The sequence below is a fragment of the Melanostigma gelatinosum genome (assembly GCF_949748355.1).
Source record: "Melanostigma gelatinosum genome assembly, chromosome: 8".
NCBI classification, from domain to species: Eukaryota; Metazoa; Chordata; class Actinopteri; order Perciformes; family Zoarcidae; genus Melanostigma; species Melanostigma gelatinosum.
The window spans coordinates 10,875,494-10,898,030 of record NC_136641.1 but is presented as its reverse complement, the minus strand read 5'-3'; the positions used below and the strand labels follow the sequence as shown (position 1 = coordinate 10,898,030).

At 43.4% G+C, this 22,537-nt stretch overlaps 2 protein-coding genes across 3 annotated transcripts; one reads left to right on the top strand and one right to left on the bottom strand.

Moving 5' to 3' along the window:
* The first annotated feature begins 27 nt into the window (after positions 1 to 27).
* LOC306780931 (uncharacterized protein) lies at positions 28 to 5,806 on the top strand. 2 transcript variants are annotated; one of them, XM_079273481.1, is made up of 8 exons: positions 28 to 143; positions 293 to 443; positions 733 to 833; positions 2,616 to 2,696; positions 3,259 to 3,406; positions 4,279 to 4,358; positions 4,458 to 4,551; positions 5,096 to 5,806. In XM_079273481.1, the coding sequence occupies exons 2-8, from the start codon at positions 332 to 334 to the stop codon at positions 5,503 to 5,505; spliced, it is 1,026 nt and encodes a 341-aa protein (XP_079129607.1). In that variant the 5' UTR covers positions 28 to 143; positions 293 to 331; the 3' UTR covers positions 5,506 to 5,806. The 2 variants fall into 2 exon arrangements, with proteins under 2 accessions (XP_079129607.1, XP_079129606.1); XM_079273480.1 differs by having other exon boundaries at positions 41 to 443.
* A 3,000-nt stretch (positions 5,807 to 8,806) lies between these two features.
* On the bottom strand, positions 8,807 to 21,871 carry LOC306781319 (transketolase-like; the record flags this gene model as incomplete). Its single annotated transcript, XM_079274119.1, has 14 exons — positions 21,675 to 21,871; positions 19,974 to 20,091; positions 19,394 to 19,507; positions 18,217 to 18,314; positions 15,537 to 15,728; positions 14,856 to 14,974; positions 13,559 to 13,755; positions 13,199 to 13,363; positions 12,359 to 12,515; positions 11,612 to 11,742; positions 11,384 to 11,467; positions 11,139 to 11,232; positions 10,899 to 11,021; positions 8,807 to 8,994 (listed from the first exon to the last, which is right to left on the bottom strand). Exons 1-14 carry the CDS (start codon positions 21,779 to 21,781, stop codon positions 8,807 to 8,809), a joined length of 1,887 nt encoding a protein of 628 aa, XP_079130245.1. The 5' UTR covers positions 21,782 to 21,871.
* Between the last annotated feature and the right edge of the window lie 666 nt (positions 21,872 to 22,537).

The window sequence follows — 22,537 nt, the reverse complement described above, 5'->3', positions numbered from 1 at the left end:
TTTCCGGTTAAACAGAGTCAGCGATTGGTGGAAACGCTCGTGGCTTTTGTAACTCAGTTTCGCAAAAACACGTTTTGTAACTGCAGGACGTTGTTGTGACTTGTAGCTTGTTTCTCTCTGGCAGTGGTTCGTCTTGACATACCGTCAGTAACTTGTATTGATGTATCTGATCTGATATCCTTCCGTTTTAGAGCAGTTAATGCATGAAGCCGACCCACAACGATCGAACGAGCAAATATGTTTTTGCCTTTGTGGAAGAAAGGCATAAATCGTGTGTGATTTCAAACCGCAGGCCTCTTCCAGCAGCTTCTTCCCCGGCGCTGACTGCAGGATGTCCCCGGTTCCCAGAGTGAGGCTGTCCGGAGGTCTGGAGATCTGCCGCGTGCTGAACGGAATGTGGCAGGTATCCGGAGCGCACGGAGCGGTGGACAATGCTGAAGCAGGTGAACGATCATGTCGTGGACACAATTAAAACATCTGTGGAAACGATCCCGAGCAGAAAACGTGTCTTGTGGTATATTAAATGTATGCTGTGATAAAGACATCATGAAGGCTTTAAAAAAATATGATACCATTGTCAAACATGGTTGTGTTGGCTTAGAAAAGCAAATGCAAAATCCCAGGAAGGTCATACATTTGATCTAAGCCTCTGAGCCTAATTATGATTGTCAATATAATAACAAATATTAATGATACATGTAATCTAAAAATGTGTCCCTCTCATCTCTCCAGTGCAGGCAATGCAGGCCTACGTAGACGCTGGTCTGACCACATTTGACATGGCAGACATTTATGGACCTGCAGAGGAAATATTTGGACGGTTCAACAGCCAGGTACACACACTCCCTCCTATTCAGTACATGACATTATTATATGGGGCTATAATGTGGCAAAGATGAGAAGAATAATGCAATAATAATCATATGTACTTTGAATCATGTTATTCAGTTTCTTTGTCAGGATTTAAAAATATACCTCATTGTACGGTGGAAGCTATTGAACACCATATTTTTCTCCCTTTTAATGAATAATAACTGATACAAACTGTCAAGTCATTGATGTGGATGTCATGCCATGAAACACATGTCCCTGTCGAGATTTGACCATATTTGATGTTTTAAAGTGTGGGATTAGTCCTTCTCTGTGGGTTGAAAAAGGATTCCTTCTAAAACCTAATAGATAAACCCACATGCATGTTAAGGTTCAACTGGCCTGCTCATCTTTGACCCGTTTGCATGACATGATGCTGGAGATAGTTCTGGAGTTTATGAAGTTTAATTGATTACTGGAATTGTCTGTAGAGACATCAGTGTTCACACACACACACACACAGCCAGACGCGGTGAAGCTCCATCTTGCGTCAGGCAAGATGGAGCTTCTCTTTTTTTTGTTGCCTGTTCTCATATTGTTATTTAAATTAAAATGGTCCAGTAGCAAAATATTGGTCCAAATTTGGTTTTAACACAATCAAATAAAAGTTTGGGCGTGATCCTTTAAATTTTGTTATGAATTCATCATAGATGAATAATAACCTTTAAAACACAAGAGGGAGCTGTTCTGCTGCAGATTGAAGTGTGTGTGTGTGTGTGTGTGTGTGTGTGTGTGTGTGTGTGTGTGTGTGTGCGCGCGCGCGCGTGCAATGAGGCCATTGACAAAAAATGAAGGGGAAAAAATAGACAATATGGTCGTAACAGTGTAAACACATTGTAATAATATACGTGTGCGCGCGCGTCAGTCATTTACAAGAAAGAGACGGAAAGGAAGCAAGAAACATCAACAGATCTCAAAACACAGATTTTCAAAAAGAAAACAGTCTGCTCGGGGAAAAAGAAACAATGTATTTTGCTTGTAAACACCTGTGACTGCATTCCCAGGAATATGTTTGGGAATAAAGCTAAGCTAGGTAAAAATGGTTCATGCTTTTACATGTTCTGTCATTGAGCTACAGCGGTAAAGTAAACTGACAGCATTCAGAAGAAACTGTATTATTGTCATTCATACTGTATAATCCCTGTGAGCTCAGTCGTGCCAGTTTATTGATTCGTCAATCCAACTGTTAGTGCCGGTGTTCTCCACAGAGCTGCAGATCCTCAATACACACACATTAAGAAATGCTCTCTCTCTCACACACGCACACGCACGCAGACACACACACACACACACACACACACACACGCACGCAGACAGGTCCCGGTGTGGCTCAGATCAGAGTTCTTGTGGCTGATGTGCTGTGACGGTTTAATGGTGCCGGCTGTGGTCTCAGCCGTTCACCTGGAATAATGTGCAGAGAGCCAGAGAGCTTTTTTCTTCTCCAACCAGCTTATTCTCTCACACACATTTGACCTCATTACACATGCGTTCCAGGCTTTTTGACACTTTTTGATTCAACTCATCAACAGACACTTCTATCCTTTTAAATGATAAATGTGTTTAGCAGTGCAATGTGGTTCAAATAAAAGCTACTGTTCAGTATTTCATTTAATAACAATAAAGATGTTTAGCATGGTAAGATTATAATATATAAGTGCAAGATACAGAAAGAAGACATCGCTCAATTCAAATATTTGTAGTTAGTAATTATAATTTTCATGACTCTTTGTTTGATCTTTTCTTAGTGCAAATCATCTGGGAACGACATCCCAGCTCTGCAGAGTCTGACCAAATACGTGCCGAGACCAGAACCAATGAACCGCGAGGTGAGCCGTTGAGCCGTTTGACAAATGTGTTGAGACAAGAGTGACACCTGCTCTCAGTCTGCCGTGTTTTACAGAGAGTAGTTTTACCCACTAGAGAGCACTGTGTGTCTGTTATAAAGAAGCAGGACATCACCTTACTGGCCGACTCAACAAATGTAAGGCTGCATAGAAAATTCCCAGGAAATGTGTTGGTGTTGAGTCCCTTTTTAAAGGATTCCCTCTGTAGCCTTCGTTTTATGATTTTGAAAACAAATAAAAAGTAATACGATGTTATTCATGGTTTAATGTTATTTGTACTGACAATATGCTAGTAAATGTCCACCTCAGTAGTTATCTTGCTTGTGTGTGTGTGTGTGTGTGTGTGTGTGTGTGTGTGTGTGTGTGTGTGTGTGTGTGTGTGTGTGTGTGTGTGTGTGTGTGTGTGTGTGTGTGTGTGTGTGTGTGTGTGTGTGTGTGTGTGTGTGTGTGTGTGTGTGTGTGTGTGTGTGTGTGTGTGTGTGTGTGTGTGTGTGTGTGTGTGTGTGTGTGTGTGTGTCCCCCCACCACTTCCCCACCACTCCAGGTGGTGGAGAAGGCCCTGCAACGCTCCATGACCCGTATGCAGGTTGACAGTCTGGACTGTGTTCAGTTCCACTGGTGGGACTATAAAGACAAGAGATACCTGGACGCACTGGGACACCTCTCCGATATGCAGCAGGAGGGACTCATACGTACGAACACAATACATACTGTAAACGTCTACAGATAAACAAAAACTCGAATCTGACTGATACATTATCAGGCTGATATCATAGGTTTAACAGTAATTGTAATATATTCTTGTTTTATAGGCTGCATTTTCTTTATATTTGTTCAATCGTGACCTGGAAATGGTTCTTTGGAAAAGGCTAGTAAGTGGGCCTTGAGTTAAGCTTATGTTGTCAGAGCTTTCAACTGCATCTGACGGGCTTCATTAGCTGTTTGAGTTATTCATCGTAACACAAGGTCCTCTTACTTGGGGTTTCCACATTTTTCAACTACATCAACTCCCATCTGCTGAGGAAGGCCATGAGGTGGCGCTGAAAGCTTCAGAAAAAAACCAGATGGACCTTGTGTTAAGAACTTTTTCATCAAGTTGCTATTTTTAAGGTTGAAAATGAACCTTCAAGTCCAACTTAAAATGAATAATTTATCATATTTACATTAGCGAGTTTGATATATTTTGTGCTTTTTATTTCTTTACAATAATTACATTTTCTAATTATGTTTACTTTATATACATATATACATAGAAGGTTATTGTTCATCTATGATCAAATCATAACAAAAGGATCAAACCAAACATATTTCAGTGTTTCATTGTTGGATCATTTAAACTTGAATCACAATATGAGCAGACTTTTCAGCAGACTGAAAATGAAAAGAAAGTCCGGCTCTCATGCTGATCTCACACACCTATAAGGATTCACACACGTTCTCTGGAGGCAGAACAGTAGTGTGTCAAAAGCAGGAATGTGGATCTGTTTCTTGTTCTTTCCTGTTATCAAAAGATTTTTATTTTTAAGAGACCTCAACCCGTTTCTTCCTTTTTGTTTCCCCTCAGGAGAACTCGCCCTCACTAACTTTGACACTCAGAGGCTGGAGGAGATCACCAGCAGAGGTATCCGCATCTCAAGCAACCAGGTACCTGGCACCACGCACCTGCAGGCTAGTGCAATACTCCACGAGACCCTCTCCTTCAGTGCATCTATTAATCATGTTTTCAATGCGTCTGTCATGCAGGTTCAGTACTCTTTGATTGACCAGCGACCTGTAGCCAAGATGGAGAAGTTCTGTCTGGCTAACGACATCCAGCTCCTCACGTACGGCACTCTGGGTGAGATACAACACATTAAGCTTTAAATCCAGTCATCATATATTCATGTACTCATCATTTTCATTCACTTGGTTACATAAATATCACTCCAGTAGAGCAATTACAAAGACGAAGGTTTCCTTGACGTTAAATGATGTAAGAAGTGCATTTACCACTGTGATGTAAAATGGTGGGTTTCTAAAATGGAGTCAGTCGATGTGACGACACATCCTCTGTCCTCTTCCCTCCCCCTCTATCATCGCTACTCCTTCCTCTCCCTCCGTCTCTGCATCCCATCCTCCTCCTGACCTCAATGGTCTCCGCATTGCCCTCCCGTCTTCTCTTTTCTCTCCACATTCTCTCGCTTCCTCTTCTCCACCCTTCTCCGATTTCATCTTTTCGTTTCCTCCATCCCTTTATTCCCGCCGCCTCCTCCTCCCACCTCTCCTTTCCCTCCATCCTGTATTCATCCCCCCCCCCCCGACTCCTTTTTAACTCCTCTGTCTGCCTCTCTCTCCTCCATCCCTCACTCCACTCCTCTTCCTCCATCACTGTCCTCTCTTAGCTGGTGGTCTACTCTCAGAGCGTTATCTGGGGAAGGCGGAGCCTACTTCCAGGGCGGAGCTCTACACCGCCTCCCTCTCTAAGTACAAGAACATGATCAACTCTTGGGGTGGCTGGAGCCTCTTCCAGGACCTCCTTGTCGCCTTGGAGACAGCTGCTAAGAGACACGACTGCTCAGTGGCCAGCGTGGCGACGCGTTACGTGCTGGACCGCCCTGCGGTGGGGGGGGTCATTGTCGGCTGTCGGCTAGGCGTCGCAGGGGCGGGGCAACACATCGGTGACAGTCTGCGTAGCTGCAGCCCTGACTTGAAGTTGACGGTGGAAGATCATGCCGCCATCACAGCAGTGACGCGACGCTCCAGGGACCTCGTGGCACTTATCGGGGACTGTGGGGATGAGTACAGGAGCTAAAGGGGGAGGGGCATCTCACACAGAACAGCCCTATCAGTAGAAAAAGCATAAAATACATATACTGATCAGTTTTTGAAGCTGCTGCTTTGTTCCACGTTATTTACATTACATTAGAAAGCTCATTCAGGAAGTGGGGAACTCTAAGTTTTAACTTGCCCGTTCCTTTTACTTTTATACAACCTCTGAAGATATGTGGCTCATACAAAGTGTATTTTACCCACTGAATAATTGATGCTGTTAAACAGTGTACGCATGTGCTGTAAGAGAAAAGAGGTCAATGTGTTTCAGTGCTTTTTAATGTTCAGGCTTGAATATAGTTGTGTAAATAAAAAGTTATGGCATCTTTTCTGTTTTGAGTTGAATTAAATGTATGAGTTGAATCTAAATCACCTTGAAGGAGTGTGTTGCATAGGTAAAGAAAACTTTTCTCATCACATTTGCTGTTTATCTAGCTTTTATTTATTTTAAGATAATTTAACTGAAATCACAAAAAAATATTTTCTCACTAAACTCAAGCCAAACACACAGATACTGAAGAAAACTGTTCTCACTGAGGTCTTTGGATTATCCTGACTATCTGACCTTGTTCCTGGAAAGAGATGTTGCTGCTGAGTTTTTACTTTTCCAAAGCTTTGAGCTTCAGGAATGATATTCACTTCTGTATTCTCTTAGTATTGGTGTGGTATTGACCCTGAAAGATATATAATGAGACAATGTGCTGTACATTAATATTCCTTTGTGTCTGAGAAACTGGCCATGTGGTAGACCGTTAATGTGTGTGCATTGGGGGGGCGGGGGCTCAGTGAAGCGGAATAAAGTGGGGAACCCGGTAGCGTCTGGACATACAGATGACGAGAAAGCGACACACACTCGCACACAAACACACACACACACATCCCATGCACACAGATAATTCAGAAATGTTAGGCTCCTATCGTGTACATTGTCTTTTAGGATAGAAGCACGTGCTGCATCAGAAATGGTGAGGGATTGTGTCGATGTTATTGTGGTTTCAATGGGTGAGTGTATAATTAGTGTGTCATGTAAGTCATTAATTCACGTGCTGAAAGCATGTTTTAATACATAGCTTTTATTTTTGTTTGCATGTACCGTATGTGCGCTTGGAAGGTACAGAAATGATGTTTGACAGGTGTGTGAGCTGCTCCATGTGTTCATATGTACTGTCGAGTGTGTGTGTGTGTTGGTTTGTGCATTAGTGGAGAACAATCCATACGACAGATTGACAGATGCTACAACGGCCGTCAGGACAGAGACGCCCAGCCCGTCTGCACTCCCAGCATTAAAGTGTCTGAACAGTAAACACACACACACACACTGTACATGCACTCACAATCTGTCAGTCCATTTCACTTTTCTCCCTCACACACACTCACAGCTGACACACACTGTTCACCTGTGTGCCAGTCTGCCTCAGAGCTCACTTCAGGCTTCCGGTGTGTCCGATGTAGGATGCTGTGGTAAGATACTCACACCAAACTCCTGTCGTGTAAACCAGCAGTATATCTGACCTGTAACTTTGGATTCAGAATAGACCTTGAATGCTACCACTTTTCATAATTTGGCTCAGGATGTTTGGTGGCACAACAATGATTTTAGGATTACCAAATCCCTCCTTGAATATCAAATTGTTAACATTGATTATTTACTTTGAGTAAAGTACAGTAAAACCTTGTAAGAGAGCTGTCATGGCCAGTCCGTGCCCCCTGCTTGTTTTGTGTGTGTGTGTGTGTGTGTGTTCGTGTTCCTACCTGATCTCCTCCCGGCTTCCTGACTACAATTCACCTCCCCTGCCCAGTCAACCCAGCTGCCTTCCATCAACTCATCACTCCACAGTATATCTACCCGGGTTCTTCATCCACTCTTCTCCAGATCGTTGTTACAACTTAACGTGGTAGTTTGTTTGTTCTCGGCCGCTCCGTTTGAAAGTATTTCAGAGTATTTTTCCCAAGTGTCTTTTCATTGCATTGACCCTGCCTTCCTGTTCCTGCAGTTTGGTTCATCCTCCTGGTTCCCCAGTCTGCCTTATCCTGCCTGGATTCCACCCTCGCCCTCCTTGGATTTCCCCGCTGTTCTCTGACTGTTTTCCCTGCAAATAAACCCTGTGACAAGAGCTTTGCTTATCGGAGTGATATTTTGAAATATCGTATTTATAATAATACAGTTGTTAAATAATACACTTAAAGTTTCTGGGGTTCAGAGTGATTGACACATCAAGTTTTACTACCGGTACATATTTGTGTTGTCCTGTATATATTTTAATCCAGTATAGTAAAAAAGAAAAAGGGGTAATATATATAAACAGGTCAGTCAGCTTATTTAAAAGTTGCAGCTACAGCAGATCATGAGTCATTCTGACCTGCCGACAAAGAAAAGCTGAACAGCAAACAGACGGGTCAGACTCCGTCTGCAACACGTTAATTAAATATGATAAAAAGTCACAAATAACATAAAAAGATTGTTGTATATATTTTCGAAAAAATGTCAAAAGATGCATAGTATAGAATGTCACTGTATAGTCATAAACATACCATAAAATATAAACAATCCCATAGTTTTGTAAGTCATACAAATGTAAAAACAAGAGGTAGTATAGTATTATCTAAAATAAAGAAAGCAGGTTTTGTACATTTTTGTTTCACTGTAAAAATTGACCTGCGTATCATGCAACCGCAACCTACAAGAAAGACCTCGGACACAGATATTGTGAAGAAACCTTCCCTTTATTGGTGTGAAGCAGTCGCAGCCAAGTCGGGGTCAACAAGGTTACAAACAGTCAGTGCTCAAACAGACCACAGAGTTTCTCCACACCCTGCTGGATCTCGTGGGGTCGGGATTTAAAGAGTCGAACCGGGTGCAGACATACAAAATGCTGGGCCAATAGGAGTGAGAGGGGATCCACAGAAAATATAAAAAGACTTCACTTTTACTCCAAACCACGTTCACTGCTTTTTACTGAAACACTACAGCAGCACCAGAACTTTCTTTGGGAGGTAGGACGAGGTTAGAGGGTGGAGGTGTGGATGTGAGCTCGTGACGGGAAGGGGTGCGTTTACACAAACTAATGGGGCAAAACCACATCAATGACAGTTTAAGAGAAAAGCTGCGTTATGTTTTTTTATTTATTTCTCAAACGAACGCTTTAGATAGTTTTACGAGGAGAGCGTGAGCGGGCCAGAAGTGCTTTCCCTCCTTTTGTGTTGGGTTACTTGTTTGTTGTCTCCATGGTGATCACCAGTTAGCCACAGAGTCCATATTTGTTGCCGCTGCTGCAGCAACGTTCTTACTTGGCATTGGCGCAGCTGGTGAGCACCTTACGGACCGCTTGAGTGATGGCGTCGCGGTCGACGCCAAAGATTCGGAGCAGCTCTTGGGGCTTGCCGCTGCGGGGCACCTGGGAAACTGCCAGGCGGTGAACAGTGAAGCCAGTCTCGTTCACTACCGCCGAGCACACCGCCTCGCCTAGACCACCTGAGGAATCAGAATATACAGCAGTCAGGACTATCGAGTAAAGGGTCAATTCACTCAAATCACACAGACAAAAAAAAATGTTTCCTACAGTTTCTCACTTCAAGTCTTTTATTTGTTCCTCTGTCATATTAAAATCTCTCGCACCTTCACGGGCGATGGAGCTCTGCAGCGATGTGATGTGGACCGACAGGACGGCCAACGCCCTCCCTCCACTTTCTCACTCCTCACTTACACCCCCTGAAGGCTATCCCTCTCCTTCCATCTTCCCCTTCTCTCTCTCTCTCTCACACGTTTCTTTTTCACTTCTCACTCCAAACTGTCATTCAAACATTTCTGACTGAGTGAACATGAAAGCTGAGAAATGACAAAAAGAGAGTCATTATTACATGTTCTTACATGGCCTTTGGTACTAGATGTTTCCCATCCGTTGGTTGATGTAATTGCTGGCAACCAGTGTGTGAGCCAGACAGAACAAATGACAAATGCCATTTACCCATCTGTTCACCACATCCCCCTGTTCCCTGGATACGACTTGGTTTCTACTGTCTGTCTGTATAACACGCACACGTTACATATGGACATATTAAAATCACTGCACACCTGTGACATTTTCACTTGCATGTAATGAACTAATGAATGTGAATAAAGGTGTGTGTCTGGTTTTTTTTAAAGCTTTATCATGGCAAACATACGTATTGTCGACCAGCAGAGAAAGCAGCTACATGTAGGACAAGAGAAAAACAAAACAGGAGAGAGAGAGAGAGAGAGAGAGCGAGAGAGAGAGCGAGAGAGAGAGAGAGAGAGCGAGAGAGAGAGAGAGAGAGAGAGAGAGAGAGAGAGAGAGAGAGAGAGAGAGAGAGAGAGAGAGAGAGAGAAAGCTAATTCTGCACACTCGTCTTTGTCATGCTGGTACTGTATGTAGGTCAGCATGAGCCCGAAGGTCAGAGCTGAAATGAAGAAACCCTGACAAGCTCTCCCAGCTCCTCCTCCTTCGCCCCACCCCCACTGTTTATATCCATTTCACCGTTTCTGTATCTTCCATCTCTCCCATGAAACCCACAACTTTTACCCCAATTCTCCGTCACCTTCAGAATCCCTATACCTCCGTCCTCTTCCTCCCCTCCTCATGCTGCTCTTCTCTCTCTTCCCTTGCTCAGACTCCAGCTTCCTCACACTTTCCCTATCCGTCTGCAGCTTGTCCCTTTGTCCTTTGCTGCTCCGGCATTTTTATTCATGAGCACAAACATGCAAGCAGCTGCATAACAATCCTCATGCCTGCTAGTTAAAGCTCTCCTGTTCATACCATGGGATCCACCAAGATGTGACTGTTCTGATTTTAAACTAGCCATGATTCAGTGGATGAATGCACTAGAGTGGCACTTTACATTGCTGTATACTATTGAGACCTGTCACAACGTACAATGTATTACACAACGTCGGTTTATGTGACATTATGTTGTAACGTCCTGTGACCAGAAATTTTACTTTTGGGGAATTGAGATTACTTTGTGACCACGCACTTCTTGCATTTTATGATAGTTTATCCATCAATGGTACAATATTAATAAAACAGATATAAAATCATAATTTCAGGAATATACCGCAGGAAAGAAAATGTAATTCTCACCAATATGACTTCCCAGTAGTTCTCAAATCAGGTTTAAAATGAATTTGAAGTTATAATTTTGAAATGTTTAATCTGATCTGTTGGTGGAAAGTGGAAAGAGGCTGGATGGATCGGAGACCGAGGGTACGGACATGTGACGAAGGCTACAGGTCAGAGTTGAACCCTGGATGTCGTAGGCTGAAATGCACCTTGTTTGATCACGTTAAGAATATCTAAAGAAAACCATTCAGCCATTTCTCTACATTTGTTTTGTTTTTGGACATTCACAGCCCCTCACCTTCATAGTAGTGGTCTTCCACTGTGATGATGCGTCCTCTGGTGGCCTTGGCGTTGTCGATGATGGTCTTGGAGTCCAGGGGTTTGATGGTGAACGGGTCAATCACACGGATGTTAATTCTTTCTGAGGGAGGAGAGAGGAAGGTGGAGGATGCGCATCAGTCCAACTGATGATTCATATACTGTTGTATACTGTTATGCTGACACGGGTTGGTTTCTTTGGTTAGGTCTTTCTTTATACCTTTCTTCAGCTGTTCAGCAGCCGCCAAAGCCTCGTGGAGGGTCACTCCTGCTCCGATCACAGTAACATGGTCGTCATTGGTTTTATACACAACCTGAGTGGGAAGTGAAGATATATTTGTTTGTGGACTCCAAATGGAAACATGCACACACTCTAGTCTGATAAGTCGTTTGTGATAATGAGGTATAAAAAAAGTTCAAAGAGCATGAAAGGGTTTGACGAACATATAAAACGCTGCTACAAACCTTAGCCTGACCAACATGGAAGTCCTCATTGCAGTTGTAGATGATGGAGTTCTCTGGGCGGCTCGTTCGGATGAAACACAAACCCTGAAACGAACCACAAGTAGAAGATTGGATCCCATCAATCTCGATATGATGAAGCTTTCATTCTGCTCTAAACCTACAAACTTTCTTTTCAGGATGTCCATTTTAAAATCTTTTTCACTTGTTATAATGGGTGACTATGGGTACCTTTGTGTTGGCGGCGAGCTCCACAGCTTTCTCAGTGGAGACACCGTCACTTGGGTAAAATATGGTTGCGGTGGGAATGGCCCTAAACATGGCCAGGTCCTCCAGACCCATCTGAGAGGGTCCGTCCTCACCTAAAGATACACACCTCTCAGCATCAAAGAGACAAGTAAGGTACAACAAGACTCGTGTTTAACGGAGACTGGAAAATAAATTCTGGTGGACTGGCATGCATTCAGTCTGGAAAGGTGCGCATGCAATGTACCTGGAGAGGTGAAGGAGTAAGGGGAGGAGGAGGAGGAGGAGGAGGAGGAGGAGGAGGAGGAGGAAGAGGTGAAAGAGAATCAGGCCGCTCTGTCATCCCCTCCATGACACAGTGACAGTGAGAGGGGGAGGAGGAAGAGTGCTGACACCAGGAGAGGAAGATGGAAGACAGAATAACAGGGGCGGTGAGAAGTTTGGGGAAAAAAGGTTTAGGGTCAGGAACATACTGAGGGTCGGTTCAACGCACGTTGTAGTGAAATTAAAGCAACAACAACATCTGATCAAATAAAGAATTAAATATAATTCATTTTTATATTCTTATATTTAAAAAATCAGTTTGTCAGGTATCATAAATGAACTGTATAACTATGATACGATGTTTTGGGGGAAAAAGAAGAAGTAAAAGGACTTAAAAATAAACCACTTTAAAGGTCAAAGGTCAATTCTTTCAGGTCATGATTGGTGAAAAGAGAGCCAGGAACTGACCAATAGAGACACCACAGTGGGAGCCGCAGAGGTTGATGTTGCTCTCAGAGATGCCGGCCATGCGGAGCTGGTCGTAGGCCCGGGTGAAGAACGTAGCAAAAGTGCTGGCAAACACCACGTTACGGTCCCTCGCGGCACAACCCATTGCAACGCTCACCTGCAGAGGGGAGAGGGATGGAAAGGAGCGGAAAGGAGGAGGGGATAAAAGGCAGAAGTTGGCGTGGTCTAAGAAGATAAACGCTGCTGACTTTGTTGATCCCCTGAGTTTTCGTCTAGCTGACCATGATGTTTTACTTTGTTTTTTATTGAAATGTCTCCGTTTCGCCTTCTTCCAATGTGCATGGAAAAGTTAAAAAGTCTGAAGAGGTCACAACTCCAGCAACACTTGTAGTATTAAGTGACTTTATTGCGTTTCAACTTGGCCAGTTGGTCTTTATACATAAGTGTTGCTAATCACATCCCCATCAGCCTCAGCTGTACTAATTGTTCAGTTGTAATTGGCAAATGTTTGCATGCAAACATGCTAAACTAAGAGCGAGGACATGTTAAACATTAAACCTGCTTCGCATCAACATTGCATGCTGATGTTAACCTGTAGCTGAAGGTACAGTCCTACAGAGCTGTTGTTTATATGAATGCCTCTCAAGTGGTGATGTATCAGTATAAACAACATATTTGTGTTAATACTTACGACATAAAATGGACCTGGTATTTCATATAGTGCCAAAATGTAAGAACCAAATGCCCTTATTTTATTTGTTGAATGGACGTTTTAATTGATGATGAATGATTTAAAACCTCTCCAGCCATCCAACTGGAGCGCTATTGTCTCTTTCTCACCATGTTCTGCTCTGCGATGTAACACTCCACGTAGCGGTTGGGGTGTTCGTTCTTAAAGAGCTCGGAGAAGGTGGAGTTCTTGGTGTCTCCATCCAGAGCCACCACATGGTCGTTGTAACGGCCCAGCTTGGCCAGAGCCATGCCGTAGGCCTTCCTTGTAGCAATCTGGTAACGCAGAGACAAACCGACAACTAGTCAGTCGAAGATACACAAGCTTGGCTGAAGCTATGTTGTGTACTGTCTGAAAGGTTAAGACACATTTATTTGTTTTGGCCAATATAACATACAATTAAAAACCCAAATGATAAGATTTTAAGGTTCATCAAGACATCTGAGCTGGTCTGTCACCACTTGTCACACCTTCTCTCCAGGTTTGTAGCTGGGTGCGCTGGGCATGCGGACGTTACGGAGGCTGACAGGTGAGGCATCCTCAGTGGGCGGAGCAGGATACAGGCACTTGTTGCAGCTGACGACGCGGCTCTGCATCTCCTTGATCACGCTGTCGGCCATGTCTTTGGGCAAGGGTTTACCATGCCACCCCATCTTATCCTCAGCCGCTGAAAAACACACAAAACACAACGTAGGCTAGAGCAAACCAATGCAGCTATTACTGTTGTAGCGGCAGTACAACATAGTACAGAGTGGAGGTAATAAAGAAAGTTGACTGCTTGTGTGGTCAAAGTTGCTGCATAGATGCAGTCACATTAATCCTGGGAAGATTAGGGGTTTACTCATTGGACCTTCAGAGATGACTTGTATGTGCTTCTGGTATCAATGAAGTTTAGATAAAAATGCACCTGAAATATACATAAAGTACATATGCTCTATAAACCAAATTCCTCCTCATATCCTGCATACGTATCTCCTCCACATGTATGCATGTGCATTAAATAAACCATGGCCAGCTGTCACACTCATAACAATCACCCACTGCAGTGGGTCCCAACAGGCTACTTCAAAGATCCACAAGTTAGAATCAAGAGGCCACAGGCTTATGACAACACTCACCATTTCTGACAAAACCCTATGAATACAAAGACATACTCCTCTTTTCACCTCTCTCTTTCTCACTAACACACATGGTCTCACACACACACACACACAGCCCCTTACCATTATCACAACACAAGCATAAAGGGCTGTTGCTGCGAGTGTATCCGACACATTCTGAAGGATTACTGTGCTGCAGCAGCTAAAGCACGAAAGCACTGTGTGGATTACAGCGAGTTAGGGCCCCTTTGCACTGGCGGCGGGTCCCCGGGGCAGTTAAGAAAACTTCTGACAGAAATATTATTCTGTGAGTTGCCACCGTTTTACCAAGTCATCATTTAGAAACAGGTTTTTGGAGCAGGGATAACCTCCCAGTGTCGCGGTTATGCAAAACTGTGCCTGTTATGATAGTTTTGAATTCCTTTGCTTGAAATATGTTATGTAAGATTACGTAAGAAAGACATCTACATTCAAACAAAACAAAATAATGATGGTACTTGTAAAAGAAAGTCGGTAATTTTGATCCACGACACACTCAACAGCTCACAGCCTTCATTTATTTAAGAATTATTGAGTTTTTCATGTAAGAATCTTACTTAAAATCTACACCACACTGATATTTTGTACTCGTACTGAGGATCACTGCATGTGTGCCTGATTATTGTACCTGGGATGCCTTTGCCCTTGATGGTCTTGGCGATGATGGCAAGTGGCTGGTGGCGGGGTTGACTCAGCACCTTACACAGCTCCTCCACACTGTGGCCATCCACAATGATTGCATGCCATCTGGTAAAACAGAAGAGATCGAACTTTAAATGCAATCCTACAGGTGCATTTTTAGGAATGAAAACAACTCTGGGTTTTGTTTAATTAATGGAAAAATCCTACTGGAATTCCTGTAGAATCCCTTAAACTCATCACCACCTTTCACCCTACTCATGACGGATCTGCAGCACTTTACATCGTGGCAATATTTTAGCATTTTAGCTCATACCAGTGCTTTGCAAGTGCTGGATGGAGGGAGGACATGAAGCAGGCCAGATTAAACTGGCTGCTCATAGCATCTTTGTCAACTTATTCAAACATAGCTTAGTTCTGAGGATCCGATTGTGGGTCACAAAGTTAGACTGTATCTAATACACAAATTCTTACAAGTTATAGTCTGTGAATACTGGGCATTTCTTTCTTCATTAAATAAAAACAATTAATTGATTATCAAAGCTGAATAGTTTCTTTGGGTTGATTACTTAAGTAATTATCTAATAATTTCAGCATTGAGATGTACGCATACTTCACATCCACCCACCGACCCAGCTTCCCCCCCCCCCCCCTGACTCCCCCTGCTCACCCAAAAGCCTCACAGCGTCGCTGGTACTTCTCCACATGGTGCTGAAGTGGAGCTGGGTCGCTCTGACCCAGACGGTTGATGTCCAAAATGGCCACCAGGTTGTCTAGCTGGTAGTAAGAGGCGAAGGCCATGGCCTCCCACACCGAGCCCTCGGACATCTCTCCATCACCAAGCAGGCAGAACACCCGATAGCTACGACCAGAGAGAGATGTTAATTATATTCAGAGCTTATAAAGACAGACCAGAAGAAAAAGATAAATAAATAGTAGAGAGCTGTCATTTTCCATATCAGCTCCATTTTCCCTCTTGGCACATCGTCCCATCTTCTGATTCCTCCTATTGGGCTCAATGTGACAGCTGACCCTCACACCTAAACACACACACACACACACACACTCCACTCCCCCCTCGCTGAGCTCTGATGATCCTCAGTTGCTCCGGCGGTGTAACGACTCCTGACAGCTTTCCAGTCAAATAGACACATTCTCATTAAAGCTGGAAGATGGGCTGAGACACGCCGCATTACACTACGCATTCCAACCCCGAAAACACAAACGGCACAGAAAAAAAGAGAGGAAGAAAAAGAAGGGAGGAATTCCACAGATGTGGAGATGGAGAGACGGAGAGAAAAGAGGTGGAGATGAAAAATGAACAACCAGTTTGACTGATCTCTAATGTGTCTGCTGAAACTATCCGTAGTAATATATATACAGATGCATTGAACCAAATCTTGTAAAAGTGCCAGCTTGCGTTCATCATTCAAGGTCTCTAAAATATGGAACATTTTGTTAATATGGATGATCATTTAAGCTACTCAGCTTGAAGCAATCATTTAATTCAGTTTAGTACGAGCAGCTGTTAAGGTAAGACGTAGAATAAGAGCAGGTATTGAAATCAAGATAACTCACCTGTTAGATATGTTTTAACATTTTTACGTTTTATTGGTCTAAAGAAACAGCAGGATCAGGAAGGTAAGGCTCCTCTCAGATCTAAGTTTGAATTCAATGAATTATACAATCTCAGTAGTGCTTTTATCTTTAGCGGCTTCAGATCACTTTACCATATTTGGGAGAAATTTTCAAGGTTTCTACTTAAATGTCTTCTGCTTCACATTATTTTATTCAAATATAGAAGTCTCACCCTTTAGGTATTTGTTGTATTTCATTTCTCCATGTATACAGTATGCACATGTGTATGATAACCATCTAATCGTCAAGTGATCCCAGTCGTGTAGACTATAAATTCGTCTTCGTCTTCATCCTTTTTCAATTCTGAGGTTTTCAAAATTGTAAGAACCAGCGGTACAAATTGCAGATTGTGATAATCTGCAACAGATTGTCCCAAAAATGAAACCAATCTGGTATCAAGAACACAGTCTGAGGAACATCCAGTGCAACTACAGCAGGTTGATCAGTGCTTCAGCTGTAGGAGTAAAATAATCCCCGAGTAGGTGTGAGGAGTGTGTGTGCTTCTCTTTCATCCTGTTTTTGCAAGGTGAGAATAACAGATCAAGACAAGGTGATACCTCCCTTTGACAACATCCCAAACCCGTCCACCCACACACACCTCCCTCCCTCCCGCAAATTAGTTTGACAAGCTGCTCTGAGCATCGCAGGGGAAAAGCATACGCCCTTCTGCATGCACGCTCAACCACACACGGTTCACAATCACAATATAATCTACCGCGCATACAGAGATGCAACCGAAGCATGGGGATGGGAAATGGCTTTTTTTTTGGTGCGAGAACGAGAGTAAAGGGTGAGGCATAGAGATGAGGGAGGAGCTGTGCTCTTGCATGTGTGATTATTAGAGCAGAAACAATCGAGTGCACACAGAATGCAGAGTGAGAGATATCAAGGGCCGCCAACACAGACTGCACATACGGCATTCCCTGACCGCCTCTTTTCACGACGTCTGTTATGTGTAAAAATGTGCAAAAATTTACAAAATTGCCGCCTCCCTTTGTTCTGTCCGCAGTTAAATTTGTCAAACCATGTTCCTGTGTTCAGCTCTGACACTTTTGCATGGCATGCGTTCCCGTTTCGCTCTCTCTATTGTTGGACTGGAGACCGTGCGGCTCTTTCTAGATCACACGAGAACAAAGGAGCCGCACGAGGACTCATCTGCAACGCTGCTAACATTCAGCTGAGTAGTAGATGACCACTGTCCATTTCAGGTCTGTGAATCTATTGTGATGTAAATATGTTTGAAACCGTCAAACCTTAAATATAAAAGAAGCAGCTGCAAATTAAATGAATTTATCTCTAATATATGAATTTGAATTTCACCTTCATGAAGAGACAAAATAATCCCCATCACTGATTTATTGAGCACTTGATCTATCCCAAGAGTTATTTCAGATTTTCGATCACTCAGCACATACCCTCACTCATCCGGATATGAAGGTAAACTGATCAGAGGTCAGATCTCCTGGCTCTCTGAGTCCTACATGTCAACCCAGACCAGGCCTGTCAGGTAAGGTTTGATCCAAATGTATAGGCTGGAATGTCACATGTCAGCACCGCTCACTGTAGTGTACATCATGCATCATTTCATACCGTCTACCTCAATGTGTGGAGATGCAAGCTGGGCTGCTGTGCTCCTTCATGAATGTCTTTTTTATTTCGGGCAGGGTCTCTAAATCACAATTTGTGTGCACGCGTTTCTTTGTGCATGTTACCTGGCCTTGTCAAAGTATTTTCCAGTGTAGGCCATTCCACAGGCAGCTCCCAGCCCCTGACCCAGAGATCCAGTGGCCACATCCACAAACTGCTGCTTCTGTACACACACACACACACACACACACACACGCACACACACACACACACACACACACACACACACACACACACACACACACACACACACACACACACACACACACTCTTCAGATTGCAGGAGAACTCAAGATTGCAAACACAGAAAGCATGAAATACAGTGGATGGATTATATCATGTCGCTATAGGTCTGTGACTAGCAGTGTGTCTGTATCTGGGTTTATGTGACCAGTGTCTTATTAATGTCTGCAGCAAAGGAGAAAGGAGCCGGGGACAGCCCATCTCTGCCACACAAGAACATCTTTGTCACCAGGTCCCTTCGTGCATACAGTTTGTCTGTTATCTGTGTAAATGTGTTCATGTCTCTATGAACAGAATGTCTAGCAAGTGTAAATATTATGTTCTAGAGTAGTAATTCGCGGACTTTTTCGGCTTGCAAAGATCCAGTAAAGGGAAAAGGCAAAGATTACAGAAAGGCTTGAAAACGGAAACCTCATTTTTGTGTTGCACGGAGATATTTCTTTCTTTTTCACTCTCCTATTTATCTTGAAACCACCTTGGATGGTCTAAATTCCCAGCTTGGGAACCACTGTTCAAAAGTCCAAACCATCTCCAACAGGAAAAATATTTTTCCAAGGTCATGTCATATCAATATTTTAAGATTCTTAGATGCGGTCAAAAGGTTTGATCACAGCCCAAATGAGCAAGCAGAGTTTGACATATGGCTACATGCAGGAAGAGGTAGAAAGCAAACTTGCACAACACGTTAATATGATCTTTGAGTTGGTACAAGACATCATGAAAAAGCTCAGGAAACAGTTCTGAAGTCAAATCAGAAAGATTCTGACGCGGTTGAGGAGCTGTGAACGTTTCCTCAATGTAGTATAGTGGTATAGTCGTGTCTTAAATATTGTCTTTCACATCAACATCTATTTACTGTCCAAATACCAGTAAACCCAAAATGAACACACAGAAGTGTAGTGTGTGGCTTTTAATGTGTTCCTAATGCACATGTGTTGGCATGTTGGAGTGGATTGCTTTCAGACCCAGAACTTCTTGCAAGTCTGAACGTCACCTCACCGGCACAGGATGTCCCTCCAGGATGGAGTCCACTTTGCGGAGGTTGAGGAGCTCGTTCTCCTTTAGGTAGCCCGTCTCCGCCCACACGGCGTACAGCACAGGGGCTGCATGACCCTGAGGAGGCAGAGGTGAAAGGTCAATGGTTAAGAGTGTAAGATCATATAGTGTTCACCAGATTTGCTGGTGCTGGAGCCAGAGCTGCTATCAGAGTTCATAAAACGCTCATCAATGTCAGCGAGCTATAAGATCCCGTTTTTTTTGCTTCTATAATTTACATTTTTCCTCCTCAGGTACCTTTCCTGTACACCTGACTCACAAGAGTTCCCTGCTAAATAAAATGTGAGAGAACAAAGAATAGAATGTCATTCTGAAGTGTGTGTGCACGTCAAATTAGAAGTGACATTTGGCAAAGTGAAGTCTGGAATTTGCCTCTGGTACCAAACACTACACAAAGAAATATGCATGTGAACTTAGAAATGAATGGACATTCTCTCAATATGCGTCACCTAATAATTCGTTAGTAATTTAGTTGTCCCTTGTGTGTTGTTTTTGTGCATGCATCAGAGAGAGTGTGTTTTACCTTGGAGAGGATGAAGCGGTCGTTGTTGGCGTTACGGGGGTCTTCAGGTCGGTACTTCATGGTGTGAAAGAACAGCACGGACATAATCTCTGCCACACTGCAACATGATGTGGGATGACTGCAACAAAAGGATGGTGAGAGAGAAATTAGACACACAGCAATGACATTTTTAAAACTTGATGTGCCTCCTAATTGCGCTGTGGAAATCTATAAGCATGTTCAGAGCATATACTGTCCACACACAGATGCAGAGGAGAAAGGAGAAACAAAGGCAGAAACAAAGTGGCAATCAGAAGTTGAGTTTGGCTCTTTGTCAAATTGGACCAAGTGGGTCATGCCAGAGCAGGTTATAAGATTGAGTTTATGTGGGATGAAGGGTGCTCTATGAGAGGGTGACAGATGCTAGCTCTATGGTTGCAACATGAAAACTGGCTGCCATAAAAGAATGGAATTAATAAAACATGGGAAACGGAAAAGGTAGGCTAGTTTACCATGTGTCTGTTTCACTGATCAAACTGGAATGTCTTGTTCATAGAGACCTTTTCTCACAGCACTTGCGAAATTGACTTAAAGAAAAGTAGCCGAACTAGATCACCGATAATCAAACACGAGAGACAATTAAACAACTGATCATAACGGTAAGGGAAGCAAAACAGAAGGTGATACAGTAACACATTGTAGAGTCAAAACAGGGCTGTCTAATACCCCCCTGCTTATATTCTGTGTAATGGGAGGGTCAGCTTTGAAAGTTGAAAAGTCACGCAGAAGTTATAGTTTCACGTAATCCTGTAATCTATTTAATTGTAATCATTTATTTTCCATCACTCCGATAATATTGCAGTCCGTTTGTGAATTCGGATGTTATTTTTAAGTCTCTCACTGGACGTATTTGTCCCGTTTTATCATAGGTCCATGACATTTGTGGACATTTGTGTGAGAGGCTGCACCGTCGCTCGCACGCAGGCGTGGCAGAGCTGCAGGAGCGCGTCCGTGCGTCCGTGCGTCCTCAGGTCCCATCCCGCTGCCTCCTCACACCACGTCGACCCTGAATGCACGCAATCATACACTCACCGATCGTGTCTCTGCTCGCCTCTTCTATACAACCGATCACAGAGTACGCGAACACTGGTACACCTGCCGGAATTCATGCCGAGCCTCCAAATCCGACACAATATTATAAATATTTTATAATTTGAAGGGGCGTTTGTGCCAAAACCAACCCGTCTGTTAATTGAATTGAATATGTCTCATTGCGCTAAGAAACGTAACACCATCATAAACTGAAATACAGATGCAAAAATACCAAGTAATCAACTCTCTGACGCCTACCAAAGTGCGTAAATTACGCATAACGCATGTTGGCACAAAACTGTTTTACGCTCAGAGAAAATATAAATAAGGAGAATTCAATGCCAAGTCCCTTATTTTGGCACACGGGACGTTAACATTAAGATACTCTGCATGATGCTTTATACTGCTGATCCTCCAGCACTCTGCTGCGGACAGTCAGTCCATTTGGAAACAAGCTTTGTGTTGTGTACATTCCAGCCCGCGTTTCCACTTTATTATTTGCCCTTCATAACAGACAAGTGCATGAGTCATTTAGCAACTGTCCCAGGACAGGAGCCTTGTTTTGCTTTGTTGTGTCATACTATTATACATATCAGGCACGGTTTAATCTCTCCGTATTCATCCTCTTACCCGCTGCCCGCTGCAGTTGTCGCCTTGATGGAGTTGATCCGGAGCTTGGTGGCGATGTTCCTGAGCGCCAGCACAGTCTGCTGGTCGGGTTTATGATAGTCCTCCATCTGGCCGATGAACCGAAGAAGAGCACACACGCACACACGAGCCGGTTAAATGGAGCGAAGAGTTAAAAGTCCACGGTCTGCTGTCCCGAGAATAAAGGCGATGCGTGTGCAGCAGACGATGGCAGGGGTTAAAAAGAGGCAGTGGTGTTGAACCTGACGGACAGAGAGGAGGGAGGGGGCGTGTTTGCAAGCAAAGACCATGAATATGGCTAACCTAAGGCTAAAAGCAGACGACAGTTACTGCAAACCGGCAGGCATGAGCACCAATAAGCAAAATATAGGCTTTGGGCTGAGACCAAGGCCACACGCACACTGGCACGATCTGGGCAGGTTCAACCTCCAAAGCTCCATATTGTATTGCGAGAGGACATTTAGTTGTGCTCGTACATTTACTGTGATTTAGTTTATGTGCCGTACTCACTAACAAAACTATACGTGTGACATGTGATTGTGTACCTAAGAGAGGTAACAGGACCATATCTCTTGTCATGTCTCTGTCTTTGCTTCGATGAGGGGAAGTAACCAAATGGGTGTTGCAGTTTAAACAGAGAATGTTTGGGTATGAAGATTCCCAGAGATAATCAAAGGTAATAAAGACATGTCTTTGTGTGACGAGGCTCAGAAGAGGAAGGGATGACTGGAGGGTGTCAATGTGGAGCTTGAAACTGCTGATCAATTGTTGTAATGTAAATACCTGATGTTGGAGCTATTTATTTGATATTGTAGTTTGTTATGTCATTTATAAGTAGTATTGTT